This window comes from Pelodiscus sinensis, chromosome 1 (assembly GCF_049634645.1).
Source record: "Pelodiscus sinensis isolate JC-2024 chromosome 1, ASM4963464v1, whole genome shotgun sequence".
NCBI lineage: Eukaryota > Metazoa > Chordata > Testudines > Trionychidae > Pelodiscus > Pelodiscus sinensis.
In genome coordinates, this window is record NC_134711.1 from 126,480,513 (window position 1) to 126,494,030 (window position 13,518).

The 13,518-nt window shown below is 47.6% G+C and overlaps 1 protein-coding gene across 1 annotated transcript in view; it reads left to right on the plus strand.

Annotated features, from left to right (window-relative positions):
- Positions 1-599: 599 nt before the first annotated feature.
- Positions 600-13,518, plus strand: part of PRMT8 (protein arginine methyltransferase 8) — a 121,083-nt gene continuing 108,164 nt past the window's right edge. Inside the window, exon 1 of the mRNA XM_006123033.4 lies at positions 600-1,673. Coding sequence (XP_006123095.1) covers positions 1,599-1,673 — 75 coding nt within the window. The 5' untranslated portion in view covers positions 600-1,598. The remainder of the gene's footprint in view (positions 1,674-13,518) is intronic.

Here is a 13,518-nt window from a genome sequence, read left to right on the forward strand (position 1 = left end):
ACACCTGTCCCAGGGGCCCCAGGAGTATCCCTGCGGCCAATGGGCTCCTGTTGCTTGCGCTGCATCTGATGTGTTGCCAGCATTTGCAGAGGTCAGCTAAGGATAAACTCTTCTTTCACTCTTTTGTTACAGGCGATTACAAAAGAGACTGCGCCAAAAAAAAAAAATAAAAAAAAATCTTTCAGATTCAGGAAAGATGAAGGGGGGGTGGGTGGGATATGAATGTCTTTACTATAATTAGGTATCCCAAGAAAAATTTAAATCTTTAGAGGTATGTTGGCTTCACGGGTAGAAATTATTTCTGAAGGTAGTGAAGTTGGCTAGGTACTTAAATCCTATGTGAAATAATACCCTCTCGCTTTAGTTTCCATCCCACTCCCCAAACGAGATCACCATGAGCCCAACACTGGAAAAGTGAAGACCCAAGAGTACATTGTATAACATGCCTCCCTCCCCACACACACACACCGACACACCAAAACGAGCCAGCCAAATCTAGCTCGGCTGTGAGACCACATGAATCTAAAAAGTGGTGGGAAAGGGAGAACCAGAGAAACGTGCGCGAAGGGGGAACTTAACGACAGTTCCCATGGAAGAGGCCGGAAATAGGGAAGGGCTTGAAAAGCAAAACGCTTCTTGTCAGTGCTGAGCAGCTGTGCTCAGACCAAGCAGGGCCGGTCGGTTTGCATTTGGAGTCTGTTTGGGAGTCAGGCTCGGGCTGGAAGATGTAAGCCAGGAATCAACAGCCGGGAGGAAGAGGCACACGCACAAAGAAACCGGCTTCCCTCAAAACCAGAGAGAGAAGAAGCTGGAGCAGAAGGAGTTAATGGGCTGACCCACAAAATCCTTCTCAAGAGCAGCGAGGCTTTGGCAAGAAAAGTGGGGCTGATCCGAAAGGGCGTGGGGAAGAAGAAAGAAAGTTGTGGGGGGGGAGGGAGGACGCTGATATCATTGTCCCTCCCAAGGAAGGTCCATGAGCTCAACTCCTACTAGGACAGGAGGGGCATGCTGTTTCCTTTTCAAGAGATCCACGGAAAGAAGCTAGCAAATGCTTTGCCAGCGTGAGCAGTGTGTGCTCCCTCCTTGACAAGCAAGTTTTCTGAAGTGAAGACTTAGAGCGAGCGAGAGAGGAGCCCAAAGAAGAAAGGAAGGGGCTATGGTTTGCTGGCCCCGCTGCTTTGTCTCTGGCTCCCTCTGCCACTGGAAGATTAGCCACAGGACACAAAGATGCCCCGCTGGTCACTGCACGCCCAAGTTGAGTTTAGTTGGCGCTTCTTTCCTTTTTAGCCCCCTCGCTTTCTCTGGGAGAGCAGGACGTGCAGCCCGGCAGCCGTGAGTGTGTGCTGAAGCGGGGGTTGCTTCTGAACTCAGCTCAAGAGCCTGGTGGAGGTGGGGGGGAAAAAGGGGAAAGGGAAGAAGAACTTGGAAGTGCCAAAGGAAAACTGGATGCACAGAGAAGGAAAAGGCTCCTGGGGAGGCAGCAGGAAGGACAAAGCCAATTGATTTGCTGCCTCGGTGTGTGTGTGCGCCAGTTTTTGGAGATCTTAAAAAAAATAAAAAACACCCAACCCCAAGCCCCAACCCCTTGGCTGGCTCTTATGGGAATAAAACACTCCTCCCGCTGCCTGCTCCTAAGGAGGAAAATGGCGGAGAATGCTACTGAGAACGCCGAGGTAAGGAAGCGAGGCACGGGGACCTGTGCCCCGGCCGGCCCCCGGGCCCGGACACGCACCCCACGGAGCAGCAGCAAGTGCAAAACTTTCCCCGCTCGCGCTGCCTGCTCCCGCCGCCGCCGCCGCGGGTTTGCATGGGCCCGGCTCCAGCGGCGCCTTGAGCCCTCCGTGCCAAGAACTTTCCGCCTCGGCTCCCTCCCCTCCAGCGGCAGCTTTGGGCGGGAGGCGGCTCGAGCGCTTTGGGGCTCGGTGAGAGGAAGCGCGGGGCTGGCTCGCGCCCTGTCTGTCCCGGGCCCGAGCGATGCCTGCCAGCCCGGCGCGGGGCGCTCCCCTGCTGCGAGCTCTGGCTCGGGGCGCGCAGGGAGCCGTCTTTCTGCAGCGCCCGGCCGGGAGAGCAGCGCGGGCTCGGCGTGGTTGGGTTGCGGGGGAGGGGAAGGGGAGGAGGCAGAGCTCTGCCGCATCCCGGCCGGCGCTTGGCAGAACTGCTCGGGAGTTCGGCAGCGGGGCTCTGCAGCACCCGGGAGAGGTCCCTGCTGGGCTGCCCGGGCTGCCCGTCACTCCCCTGGCTGGCCGGCGCAGCGGGGACTGCTCGCGGAGCCTCCCCGGGAGCTATCCAGGGTGCTGCAGAGAGCAGCTTTTCGCATGAGCTCCACGTCCTTAGCTGCCTTCCCCTGGAGAAGCAGCGGAGCCGGAGCGGGAAAGGGGTCAGCCGCACTTGGCAGTCGCTAGGCTCTCCTTGACCTGGTGGCTGAGGCTTTTCCCGCCAGGGGACAGGGATTATGGCTAATTTCCTGGAAGGGGGTGGGGTAGGGAATCAACCTCGCCGCCTGCCTGCCTGTTGGAGAGCGAGCGCCAAACTCTCGGTTTCTATTAATAGGCCATGCGTAGCGCTCTTGCTGAATACTGAACATATGGTTACCCGATTTGCTGCACCGGGAAACGCGCCTCCACCATGGCACTGCGTTCTAACCCACCCAGCTCCTACCGCGCTCCAGCCTCGCTCCCCCCCTTCTCTTAATAGTTCTGCTGCGGCGACAGCCCGCGCGAGCTGCCAGTCTGGTTAAAAGTCTTAGCCCCGAGCACGCGCAGGCTCCCTTACAGTGGATCCTGACCGTGTCCGGGTGGCAAGGGCTCTCATCTCTGCAAACGCGTGTGGTGTGAAGGTCTGGGAATGCTCCCATCGCCCTGATGTGAAAGGAGCGGAGTTCTCTTAAAAGACTATAATTTCCGCAATAAATCAAAGGAGCATGCCTGCTCCTGCGTTACAGCCTCCTGGAGTACCTTGGTAGCAGAGGCTTCTATAAATAGCAAGAAGTCAGGCTGCACATCTGTAAACTGCCAGAGTGCTGATGGCACGTACTGTACCACAGGTCCCACAATCCTGGCCAGTACTGGAGGCAGAGAAACCCCGTTGCTTAATTTTATAACTCTTCATTGTTCTTAAACGTGTGTGCGTGTGGGGAGAGGCATAGGAGCTGAACTCGTTAACTTTCCTTTTCCATTGAAACTTGATATCCATGCATATGGGGGGGAGGAGAAGAGGGTAAATCTCATCTTCTGCTGTCTTGTGTAATGCTGGTCACACTTCATTATGAATTTGCAGGGATGACTTTCTTTAAAAAGCAATCCATTCGGTAATTAATTGTATCGTGGTTACTGAGAAGCAGAATGCTGGGTTTTTTACTCCCTTATCACATATGCAAATGAAAAATTTTAGAGATGAGAGCAAAATTACAGACTGGCATGTTGCAAATAGATTTTTCTACTGTATTTGTCTATACATGAAGCCAGCAAAGTTAGATGAATAACATCTGGTAAAATATTGTCTGGAATTGATTAGCTTATTAATTTCAGCTGTTAACACTTCTTGATTTTTTTTTTTTAAAGAAGAGACAAACCTGCATAATTAGTAATGCAACAGATAAAATATTGGTGCTTTTTTTAATGCGTTAACTAGTCAAAGACCCTTATTCAGTAAAGCTATAAAATGCTAATTTGGAGTCACAATCGGCATTCCTTGAGCAGCCCTCTTTAAACTTACCCTGAAGCTAGTGCCTGTTTTGGCAGTAGAAGGAATATAAGATGGGGCTCTTCATTTATGTCTTTTCATAATGAAGTTAAGTAGGATACTCAATTTGTGTAAACCTGCTCCATCTGAAGTCAATGGATCTACACTGATTTACATCAGCTGATGATCTGGCTGCTACACTTAATTTTCTAAAGAACTAAGGTACTATGGTGACAGGCACTATTTACAAAAAGTGAGAGACAGATGAGAAGCTAAAACAGTTAACTAATGGCCAAAACATGTCACTGCCAAATTATTCTAAAATTATCTGGATCATACTCCTGTTGATTTCATGCTTTTAATAAGAAAATTACATACATTTAGAATTATTATTTTGTGATTAAATACTCTGGATCACAGAAATCCACCACACATGTGGTGTGTAGACTGCTCCTTTTTGCGCAAAACCCCCCCTTTGTGTAAGAGCTGTTCTTCCTCAAAAATGGGGGTTGTGGAAGTGATGAATTTTGACTGAGGCATCGTACTAGATGGGTTGTGACATGTCACCATTGGAAAATCAGTGTGTGACATGTCTTTCAACTTGACTGAGCAGCATGCTCCATGGCCCAAAATCTTGCATCACAGGAGAGCAGAAAGATAATCTAAGATAATGAGGGATACAGATGTGCCAAGCACTTTTCTTAAACAGTACTGAGTTAAAGCAAAACAAATTTAGACCCAGTCCCAGAAACCCTTGCTCATGTGAATAACCCCACTGAAATAAATGAGACTACATAAAAGAAGACTGTTCATGCCAGTGGGGGTTTACAGGGCTAGGCCCATATTTTTATCAGTTTCTAGACATTTACAGTGTTAGTGTTTTATATGCAATATGGGCTAGATCCACAAAGGGATGTAGATACCAACATAACACTTTCGGAATTTAACACAACAATGTAGAGCCTGCTCAGAGGCTGTCCAATCCTGTAGAAACTTAAATTCTTTACATACCAAAGTTGTCTGAGAAAATCAACATGGTGCCTAAACTTCTGCCTGTGGGTGTACACAAAGCTGTCTCAATTCTGATGCTGCTGAGCTGCTCAGCACCCAAGTCCTGATGAAGTCCTCAATCTACCCCATCTATCTTATCAGTGGCATTTTAGATTTAGAAGTCATTTTAGAGACCACTTAACAGCATGCTTACTGCATTGGACCCTGCACAAAACAGTTGTTCCACTTTTTATAAATTATTCAGTATTCACTGGGCTAAGAAGAGAGTGTGGGATGATTTTATACTCATCATGGTTAGGGCACCAATCTGGGAAACCCAGGTCCAATAAATATTTGATTATTTTATATACAGTGTAATGATTTCAGCAGGAGAATTTGAGACAGCCCTACATTAGAATATGCTATAGCTCAGGGGGGTAGGCCAATCACTTTGAGTAGGAAGCCTAGGTCCAAGTACCAGCTCTGACCTCTGTACTATAGGTATAAGTTCCTGAGTTTTTCTGTGAGAAAGGACTGACTTGTCCATGAACCCCAAATGGAGATAGACATCTTCCTCGAGCCTAGATCTAGGCCCCTAACTTTATATGAAGGTCAAGGACTAGGCCACACCCCTTTCCTCAACATTTCACTTCTGTTTAGCTTTGCTCCCCTGTTCAGTGTACTGGTTTCTCTGAATCCCATTTTTAGGTGCCTTACTCTCCCCATGCCATATACGGGGAGCCACTGGGCAGCAGGGCAGCTAAAGTTATATATCGTGATGCTGAGTATAAGTCCCCCTTTCCGATATTGTCCTATGGGCTTGATTCAATGCACGGTGAAATGAATAAAAATCCTGTCTTTGACTTCAACAGGCAGTGTATCAAGACCTGTGTTTCTATACAAGACACTCATTAGAGAGCTATTTGCCAACATTACTACAAAGAACTTCATCTTCAGGGTCTTTTATATTTATTTATACAGCACCCTGTGTACATATGGTGCTTTACTGAAAAATAAAGATGGGGGCAGACACCAAAAGCCCTCTGTGCATAGTGTTCCACATGAAGACAATGGAAGCTTCACTCACCACTGGCTTGCAAAATTTGGCCCAAGGTCCATGCCTGATGAGTGTACAGTCAAAAAGCCAATTCTACAGAGCTTTTATCTAAGGAACAACTCCATTCATTTCAGTGTGAAAAGGGCTGTGGAATCAGTGTCTAAATAATTGGACTGTTGCTGTAAATCCATATTCACATGAACAATTCCATGTATATCAGTGAGACGTCTTGCATGAGTGATGGGTTTAGAATAGTACCTTATAGGAATAATGGGAGGCAGAAAGATAGAAAATAAAGGGGAAAGGAAAATTGCTTTTGGAAGAGCATTTATGCAAAGTGTCCCCAACATTGCATGGATTGCTTGGTCTATTGTTTTAATGTGGATAGGCATGAAGGAAGGAAATGTCAGTTCTAGAGTTGAGTTTAGTAATGGAAAACAAGTGTAAAGAAATGAAGTTTCAGGAGGAGAGGGTGTATGCATGATACATATCTTTCAGAGTGTAAGGCCAAAGGGACCCCTTAGATCATCTCAGCAGGCTCCAGCTGAAATTGCGCTCTTCTTGTGCTAATTGCTGTACAGGCTCCTAGGCTATGTCTACACTACGAGCCTCTTCCACAAGAGGAAATGCAAATGGAGTGCTTATTTGCATATGTTGTGCTCTCATTTGCATTTCCTCAGATCCCTTTTGTGCAAGAGGTTTTTACACAAAAAAGTGCTGTGTAGACTGCTCCTTTTTGTGCAAAACCCCCCCTTTGTGTAAGAGCTGTTCTTCCTCAAAAAATGGGGGTTGTGGAAGTGATGGATTTTGACTGAGGCATCGTACTAGATGGGTTGTGACATGTCACCATTGGAAAATCAGTGTGTGACATGTCTTTCAACTTGACTGAGCAGCATGCTCCATGGCCCAAAATCTTGCATCACAGGAGAGCAGAAAGTTGCAATGCCAACTATGATGATAAAACATCTGAGTTAGAGGCCAGATCCTTAGCCCGTGTGCCCATCAAAGCTGGCTGGCAGTGTTCCTATCCTATGAGAGTTTGAAATTTTGACTATTTTTCCCCATCCCAAATCAGGACCAAAACTCAGAATCCTGCAAATGTTTGTGAACCAAAAAAAATTTCAGCAGGGATCAAGTATTTTGAGCATTTTGAAACTTTGGTTAAAATAGCTTTTGAATTGGGAGAGTTGTGGAAATTGACCCTACCCTGAAAATAGTTTTGGTTTTTGATAGATCCGCATTCTGTCAGAAAATTCCCAGCTGCTTTATGCTACTGAGAATGAAAAAACCCAAAAATCTGTCGTGGAGGGGCACCTGAGAGTTCCCTTGACACAGGGGAATGCTCAGGTAATGTAGAATTTAAATAGGGTGGGTAGCAGAGTGCATTCCATTCCCTCTTATCCTCAGCAGGAACTGTGCCTCTACAGCCAAGATACTTCTCTAGTTTATAAAGGGGGCTGTTTTGGTTTCCAGCCATTCCAGGATTGGGAGGATGGAATGTTTGCTGAGAACCACCTTCCTCTCCATACTTCAGTTATACAGGTGAGGATTACACCCAATTAAATTAAATGCACTCTATCCCTCCTCAGAATTAATACAATCTTCAGGTTGTGAGCTCAAACAATGAAAAATCAGAACATTCCCAGAAGTAGGACATATTTCCCAAGTTATCTTGACCCATTGCATAACAAAGGGGAGCATTAATAATATAAAAGCAAGATCCATATATGTTTAAATTTAATAAGAATAATAGAGCATAGAGACAGAAGACTGACTGGACCATCAGGTCTGTTTTCTTGCCAGTATAGGTTTGTTCACTACAATACATTTGTTAATGTCCAGTCTAATTACACTTTTGCTGTTTTGTAGTGTGGAATGTGCTGGTAGTCCTGGGGTCATTAAGGGACAGATTGTGCTTATTTTGGGAGTATTGTGGTTTTATGCTGCTCCCAGAGGGAATGTCTACACTACAAAGTTAATTTGAAATAACAGCCATTATTTCAAATTAACTTTAATAGTGTCTACACAGCCAAACTGCTATTTTGAAACTTATTTCGAATTTGGTAAACCTCGTTCTACAAGGAGAAACACCAAATTCGAAATACCTATTTTCAATTAGGTGCTGTGTAGACACTTAATTCAAAATAGGGGGCCTCCAGCCCTTCCCAGGGAGCCCTGGAGGCCACTCAGCACAACCAGGAAAACTTACTCTCCTCTCCCCCAGCCCCGGAGACATTAAAGGGCTAGACCCTGGCCACAGTGCCTGTGCCAGCTCTAAGCCTGCCAGCCCAGAGCCAGAAGTGGCCACCGGGGCCCCTGACCCAGTGGCCCCAAAACATGAGCCAGCAAGCCACTGTCAGCCAGCCCTCCACTGCTCCCCGGGAGCAGTCTGCCAGCTCCCAGGAACCTGACAGGGGCTGGAGAAGGCAGGCGCCTGCCTGGTCCAGGATGGAGATCATGGACCTTATTCAGGTTTGGGGGGGATGCCCCCAACTTCCATGATCTCAGCCCTAGCCGGAGGAACACGGCCATCTATAGTAGGATAACTGCCAGTCTGGCCACCAAAGGCCACATGTGAACCCAGGAGCAGGTTTGCATGAAAGTCAGGTTGGTCTGGTGAGACCCCCATCCCTGAGCTTCCCCTCCCCTTTCTTCCCCTTGCTTCCCCCTTCCAGCTCCCTCCTCCCAGGTTTCCCCCTCCCCTCTCCCAAACTCTCTCTTCCTCACTCCCACCTCCTTTTTCCAGTCTCCCCAGAGGTCCAGCCCCTCCCCCAGTTTTTTCAATAAACCCAGTTTCTATTTTTGAACATACGTGTCTTTTATTTGACATCAGAAAGGGGGGCTAGGGACAGGTAAGTGGAAAGACGTGAGGAAGGGATGGGGCACAAGCCCCTAATGGGGAGGAGTGGGGAGGCTCTGAGGGGTGGACACTCTCCCTCAGGACCTCCTGGATCCTGACAGCCCCCCAATGGACCCCCAGATGGCAGCCTGCAGCAAGTGCAGCCGGTGTGATGGAAACTACCCTATGAGATGCACCAGCGTGCCCAGGGGCAACTCTGGCTCCATGTGGCCGAGTGCTGTGGTGTCCTGAGTGTGGGCACTCAGGGTACTCCAAGATAGGACTGCTTTGCTGTCCCTCATTGAGGTAGACAAGGAAGTGGGGAACCCTGAGAACTGTCTGTTCAGGGTGGGGGTATGGTCCCTTTAAGCACGGAGCTCAGTTAGCCTCAGGCAGCAGTCCCCCACACTAAGTCCCAACCTGATGCCCTGCTGGCACTGGTTCCAGTCAGCCTTAACTTCGGTTCAGCAAAACGCTATTTCGAAATAGTTTGTGTATAGATGTGTTATTTCGAATTAGCTTAATTCGAATTAACTATTTGGAATTAAATTAATTCAAAATAGTGCTGCAGTGTAGACATACCCAGAGAGTACTAGGAGTGTGTATGGAAGGTGCATGGAGAGTGTGTACCCTACACGGGAACATGGGAATTGCCATATGGGATCTGAACTTTGCTTCACCGAGTTCAGTGCCCTGTCTCTGACAGTGGCTGGCACTAGATGGTTCAGAGAAAGGAGCAAGAATCCATGCAGAAGGTAGATGGGGGATAAGTTGTCTGGATGGACCAATCTGGTGCTGCTTGGGTGCTCAGTTCACAATGGAGACTGTTGCCTCACTTCCCCCCAAGCCCAGGGCTGATTTGGGATAGGAGGGTAGCAGAGTTTCATCCTCAACAGTACTAGGAGAGGACAAAGGAACAGGACATATTCTAGTCATAACATATGAGTGACTTCTTTTACTTGTGGGCTATTTTTAGATCAGTGATAAAAAAGGCAGTGGCAGGTGAATAGTGAAGTCATTTGCTTTGGGCTCTGAATTCAAAGCACTGTGCAGGCTAATATGCTACCCACTAGCTTCAGCAGTGGCTTGATGAGGGTTGGTTCCCCTGAGCTATTCCAGCGTGTCAGGGGGTTCACACCCCAGTGTGCCTCAGTGCCCCCTGACTGTCTTCATATAGCCCCTCTCAGGGCAGAATACAGTCTGTATGGGTTGCTCATCATAGGCCCACAGCAGTATATAACTGGCCCTTTAAGCAAGGCCAAGTCCACAAAGCCATTTCTAACTGTTGTAGCGGGGCACACCCCAGGTAGGGGGACCCAGGCCCACCCTACTCCACCAGGTCCCAGCCCAGGGCCCTGCAAGCGAGCAGGTAACGGGTCACTCCCTCGGCAGGGCCATCCAGCCAAAACACACCGAGGTTCTCGGGCCAGGAGGGGCGGCTCCCACTCCTGCCCTGGGCCACTTCCTACCTGGACTTGTTCAGCTGGCTGCGATCTCCAGGCCAGCGTCCCCTCAGCCAGCAGTCTCCAGGTGGCACCAACTCACCTCCGCCTTCCTCCCAGCCCCTCCTGGAGTCCCTGGCAACCACTGGGTAAGAGCTCCCTGCTCCAGTCCTTCTCCTTCAGCTGTCTCCCTCCAAGGAGATCCTGCTCACTCTGCAGTCAGCCCCCCTTTGAGCAACCTGGGCTTCTCTATATATACGTGCCAGCTGTGCTCATACTCGCCCTAATGGGTTCAGCTGGCTTCTACCAGCCACTCGTGCAGTCCTGGATCTCTGCCAGCTGGGCTCTCTCTAGTCCTAACTAGCTCCTGCTGGCCTCCTTTCTGCTAGCCCCGGCTCCGGGCCGGAGTCCTGGTGTTAAAGGGCCAGTGCAGGGCAGGCGCCCTGTCACACAGCGCTTGCTTCTGCATGGCTGCTTCTGCATGTGGAGAAGCTGTGCCGTGTTCTTTGTGCACCGCTCCTGAGCATGGTGCCAGAAATGTTTAATCCAAAGCCAATGGGCAGAGAAGCTGACTGTCAATCAGCAGACTCATTGGCTGTTTCCAGAGGCTGGAAGCCTTAAGTGAATGAGCTAAACAGGAGCTAAATACCTGCAACTCCCATTGACTTCATTGGGCATGCTGGATGCCCAACAGTACCTGCTTTATGGTCAGGTCTGTACTCTGGAAAGTGAAGGGAAGGGTCAGATAGATTTGAAGTTTTGTAATAGCTTTCCTACCCCATATTTCTTTCCTGTGTGGGAATGAACCCTACATACAATAACATTTAAAACATGTCCATATTAAGGAGCAAGGGAACTAGGCTTATAGCCTGATGTGACTCCTCAGCCACTAGCTGTACTGGCATGCTACAGAGGTCCCCTCAGAGAGGTATAGTGCTGTCCGCAGCTCAGAAGTTGCCCGTCCTTAGAAAGTATGCAGTGCATACCAATGTCCCTCTAATTTTTTTCATCCATATGTGGAATAAATTTTAATTCTGTGCACCTAGGCACACTAGTAGAAAGACATGCTGCCAGCTGTGGGTGCTTTGCTAATCAGCGGGGTGGCATTTGAGTCTGTCCTGGGTGACTACCTAAGCACTCATCTTAAAGGGAACACTGGGTGAACTATCTCTACTCATGGTAGCTCTGCCTGGCTAGTGTCACTTGTGGGTATTGTCTTCATGAGGATCTTGTATGTTCTGAGCACAGATTTTGTCCTGCTGCTGCACAGGGGCACAAAGGCGTGGGGCATCTCTTGAACCTTTTCCTCACCCTTGAATGTCTGCACAAGGTTGGACACAGTTTAGCTCATAGCACGCAATAGGAAATTACAATGGAGAGAGTACTGAACCTAGCAGTCGAGAAGATGCCTTTGCCTATAAGTCTTCAGCTCAGAGAATATAATAACACAGGCATATTTTAAAAAGTCAGTGAAAATTTTGTCCCTTTTGTCTGTAAACACAAAAATTGAATCTTGCTTTGAAAAATTGGACTGGAAGATGGATTATTTTGGTTTCATTGGATTAATGATTTGGAGAGCTAGACATTAGAATTGGAAAGGAGGAGGATTCAGGCAATCACTGCCAAAGCTGCTTTTTTGAAAACTCTGTTAAGTGCAGTGATGGAAAATAATTTATCCTTGTATTCTGGGAGTGAAATGTTACAGCATCATAAATAAATCTAAATGTCTTCGCTTTCCAGTCAGAAGTGAAGATTCCAGTAACAAAACATATGTGAGGAAATTATGGAGAGAAACATTTCTTAGCTAAGATCTTAGTTCTGGGCACAACAAGTAGATAAACAGGCATTAAGATGTTACTCTCAGATTTAGGAACCCATGTTTAGCCCCCTGCTTTGTCACAGACTTCCTGTGCAACCATGGGCAAGTAAATGAGGGTGTGTATACACTTCAATCTGGAATTGTGATTCCCAGCTCAATGAGACCTAGCATACTAAATAAGAAGGGAACCTGCCATGGCAGCACAAGGGGCTAGCCAATCTGAGTATGTACCCATTCAAGATGCTAGGCATATATGAAGGCTGGCTAGCCCTTGCTGTGGTGGCATCTACTGCCTATTTTTAGCGTGCTACCTTGATCAGAACTAGTGTGGGTATGCTTCCCTGTGCCTCACACTTCCATCTCAAGTGTAGATATACTTCTAGTCTTTATGCACCCCATTTCCTCATCTGGGTGTGCCTCCTGCTTCGGGTAGGGGGCTGGACTCAATGACCTCCTGAGGTCTCTTCCAGCTCTAGGATTCTATGATTCTATGATAAGAACCCAGCGCTGCCCTAACAGAAGCAATCTAGAGATACATACTTTAAAGATGGGGAAGCGCTCACATCTATATATAGATGGGGGCTGTACATAGATTATATAAGATCTGTGGTATGGGATACATGCATTCTATGCAATTTTGATCTAACTTACATTGATAGATCAGGAGTAATTTGATTAAAGCTAGTGTGCAAATAAAGATTGGAGTCAGGCCCGGGATGTATTATATTTCCTTTCTTCTCCCTCATTCAGTCTGAGGGCCTCTTTATTAAATCTCTGGGGGAGTATGAGGAGACAGGGACTAGAGTACATTTTCTCTTTTGAAACAGAATTTCTGTCTAGATGCATATGGCAGCTAGCGTAAATCAGTATAGTCCATTGAAATCCATGGAGCTCTGCCAACGGACACAAACTGAGTATCTGGCATGTTGTTTTTTCTCCTGCATGCTTTGATGTTTTTTTACTGTGTTTATGGAGGATGAATATTTTAAATAATAGGTTTTTAAAAAAAATTTATAGTAAACACAGAAATCTATGTGGAAGTGATGTTTTGGGTCTGTGGCAGGGCACTACTAGGAAAGGGGCTGTGTAAATATCCAGTGCTTGCCTAGGAAGTGTCTTCACTTGCCAGCCTCTTTAGAAGGAGCTAAAAGACTGGGAGGAAGTAGGAGAAGAGGGACAGAGACCAAGAAGGGAAGGTTAGGTTTAGAGGGAGGAAGAAGGTTACCAGTTGATTGTTGGTCAGGCCTGTGTGTGGCCAAGTCATGTAAAGAGCCATAAATAGTAGGAAACAGATAGTTGGATATAGACACAAAATAGAGAGCATGGGTGTTGCATCAGCTTGGAGTGTTGCTGATTCTTTAAGGGTACGTCTAGACTACCGCGTTTTGTCGACGGAAGTTTTATCGACAGATACTGTCGACAAAACTTCCGTCGACAATTTGCGTCCAGACACATGGAGTTCTGTCGACAAAGCAAGCTGCTTTGTCGACAGAATTCCGTAGTCTGGACGCAACGTTACAGGCAATAACACCTTCTGTCGACAGAACTCTGTCGACAGAAGGTGTTTTGCCTCGTAAAATGAGGTATACCAGCGTCGACAAAACCGCGGAGTTCTGTCGACGTTATGTCGACAGAACTCCGCGGTAGTGTAGACGCTGGTATTGTTTTGTCGACAAAAGTCCACTTTTGT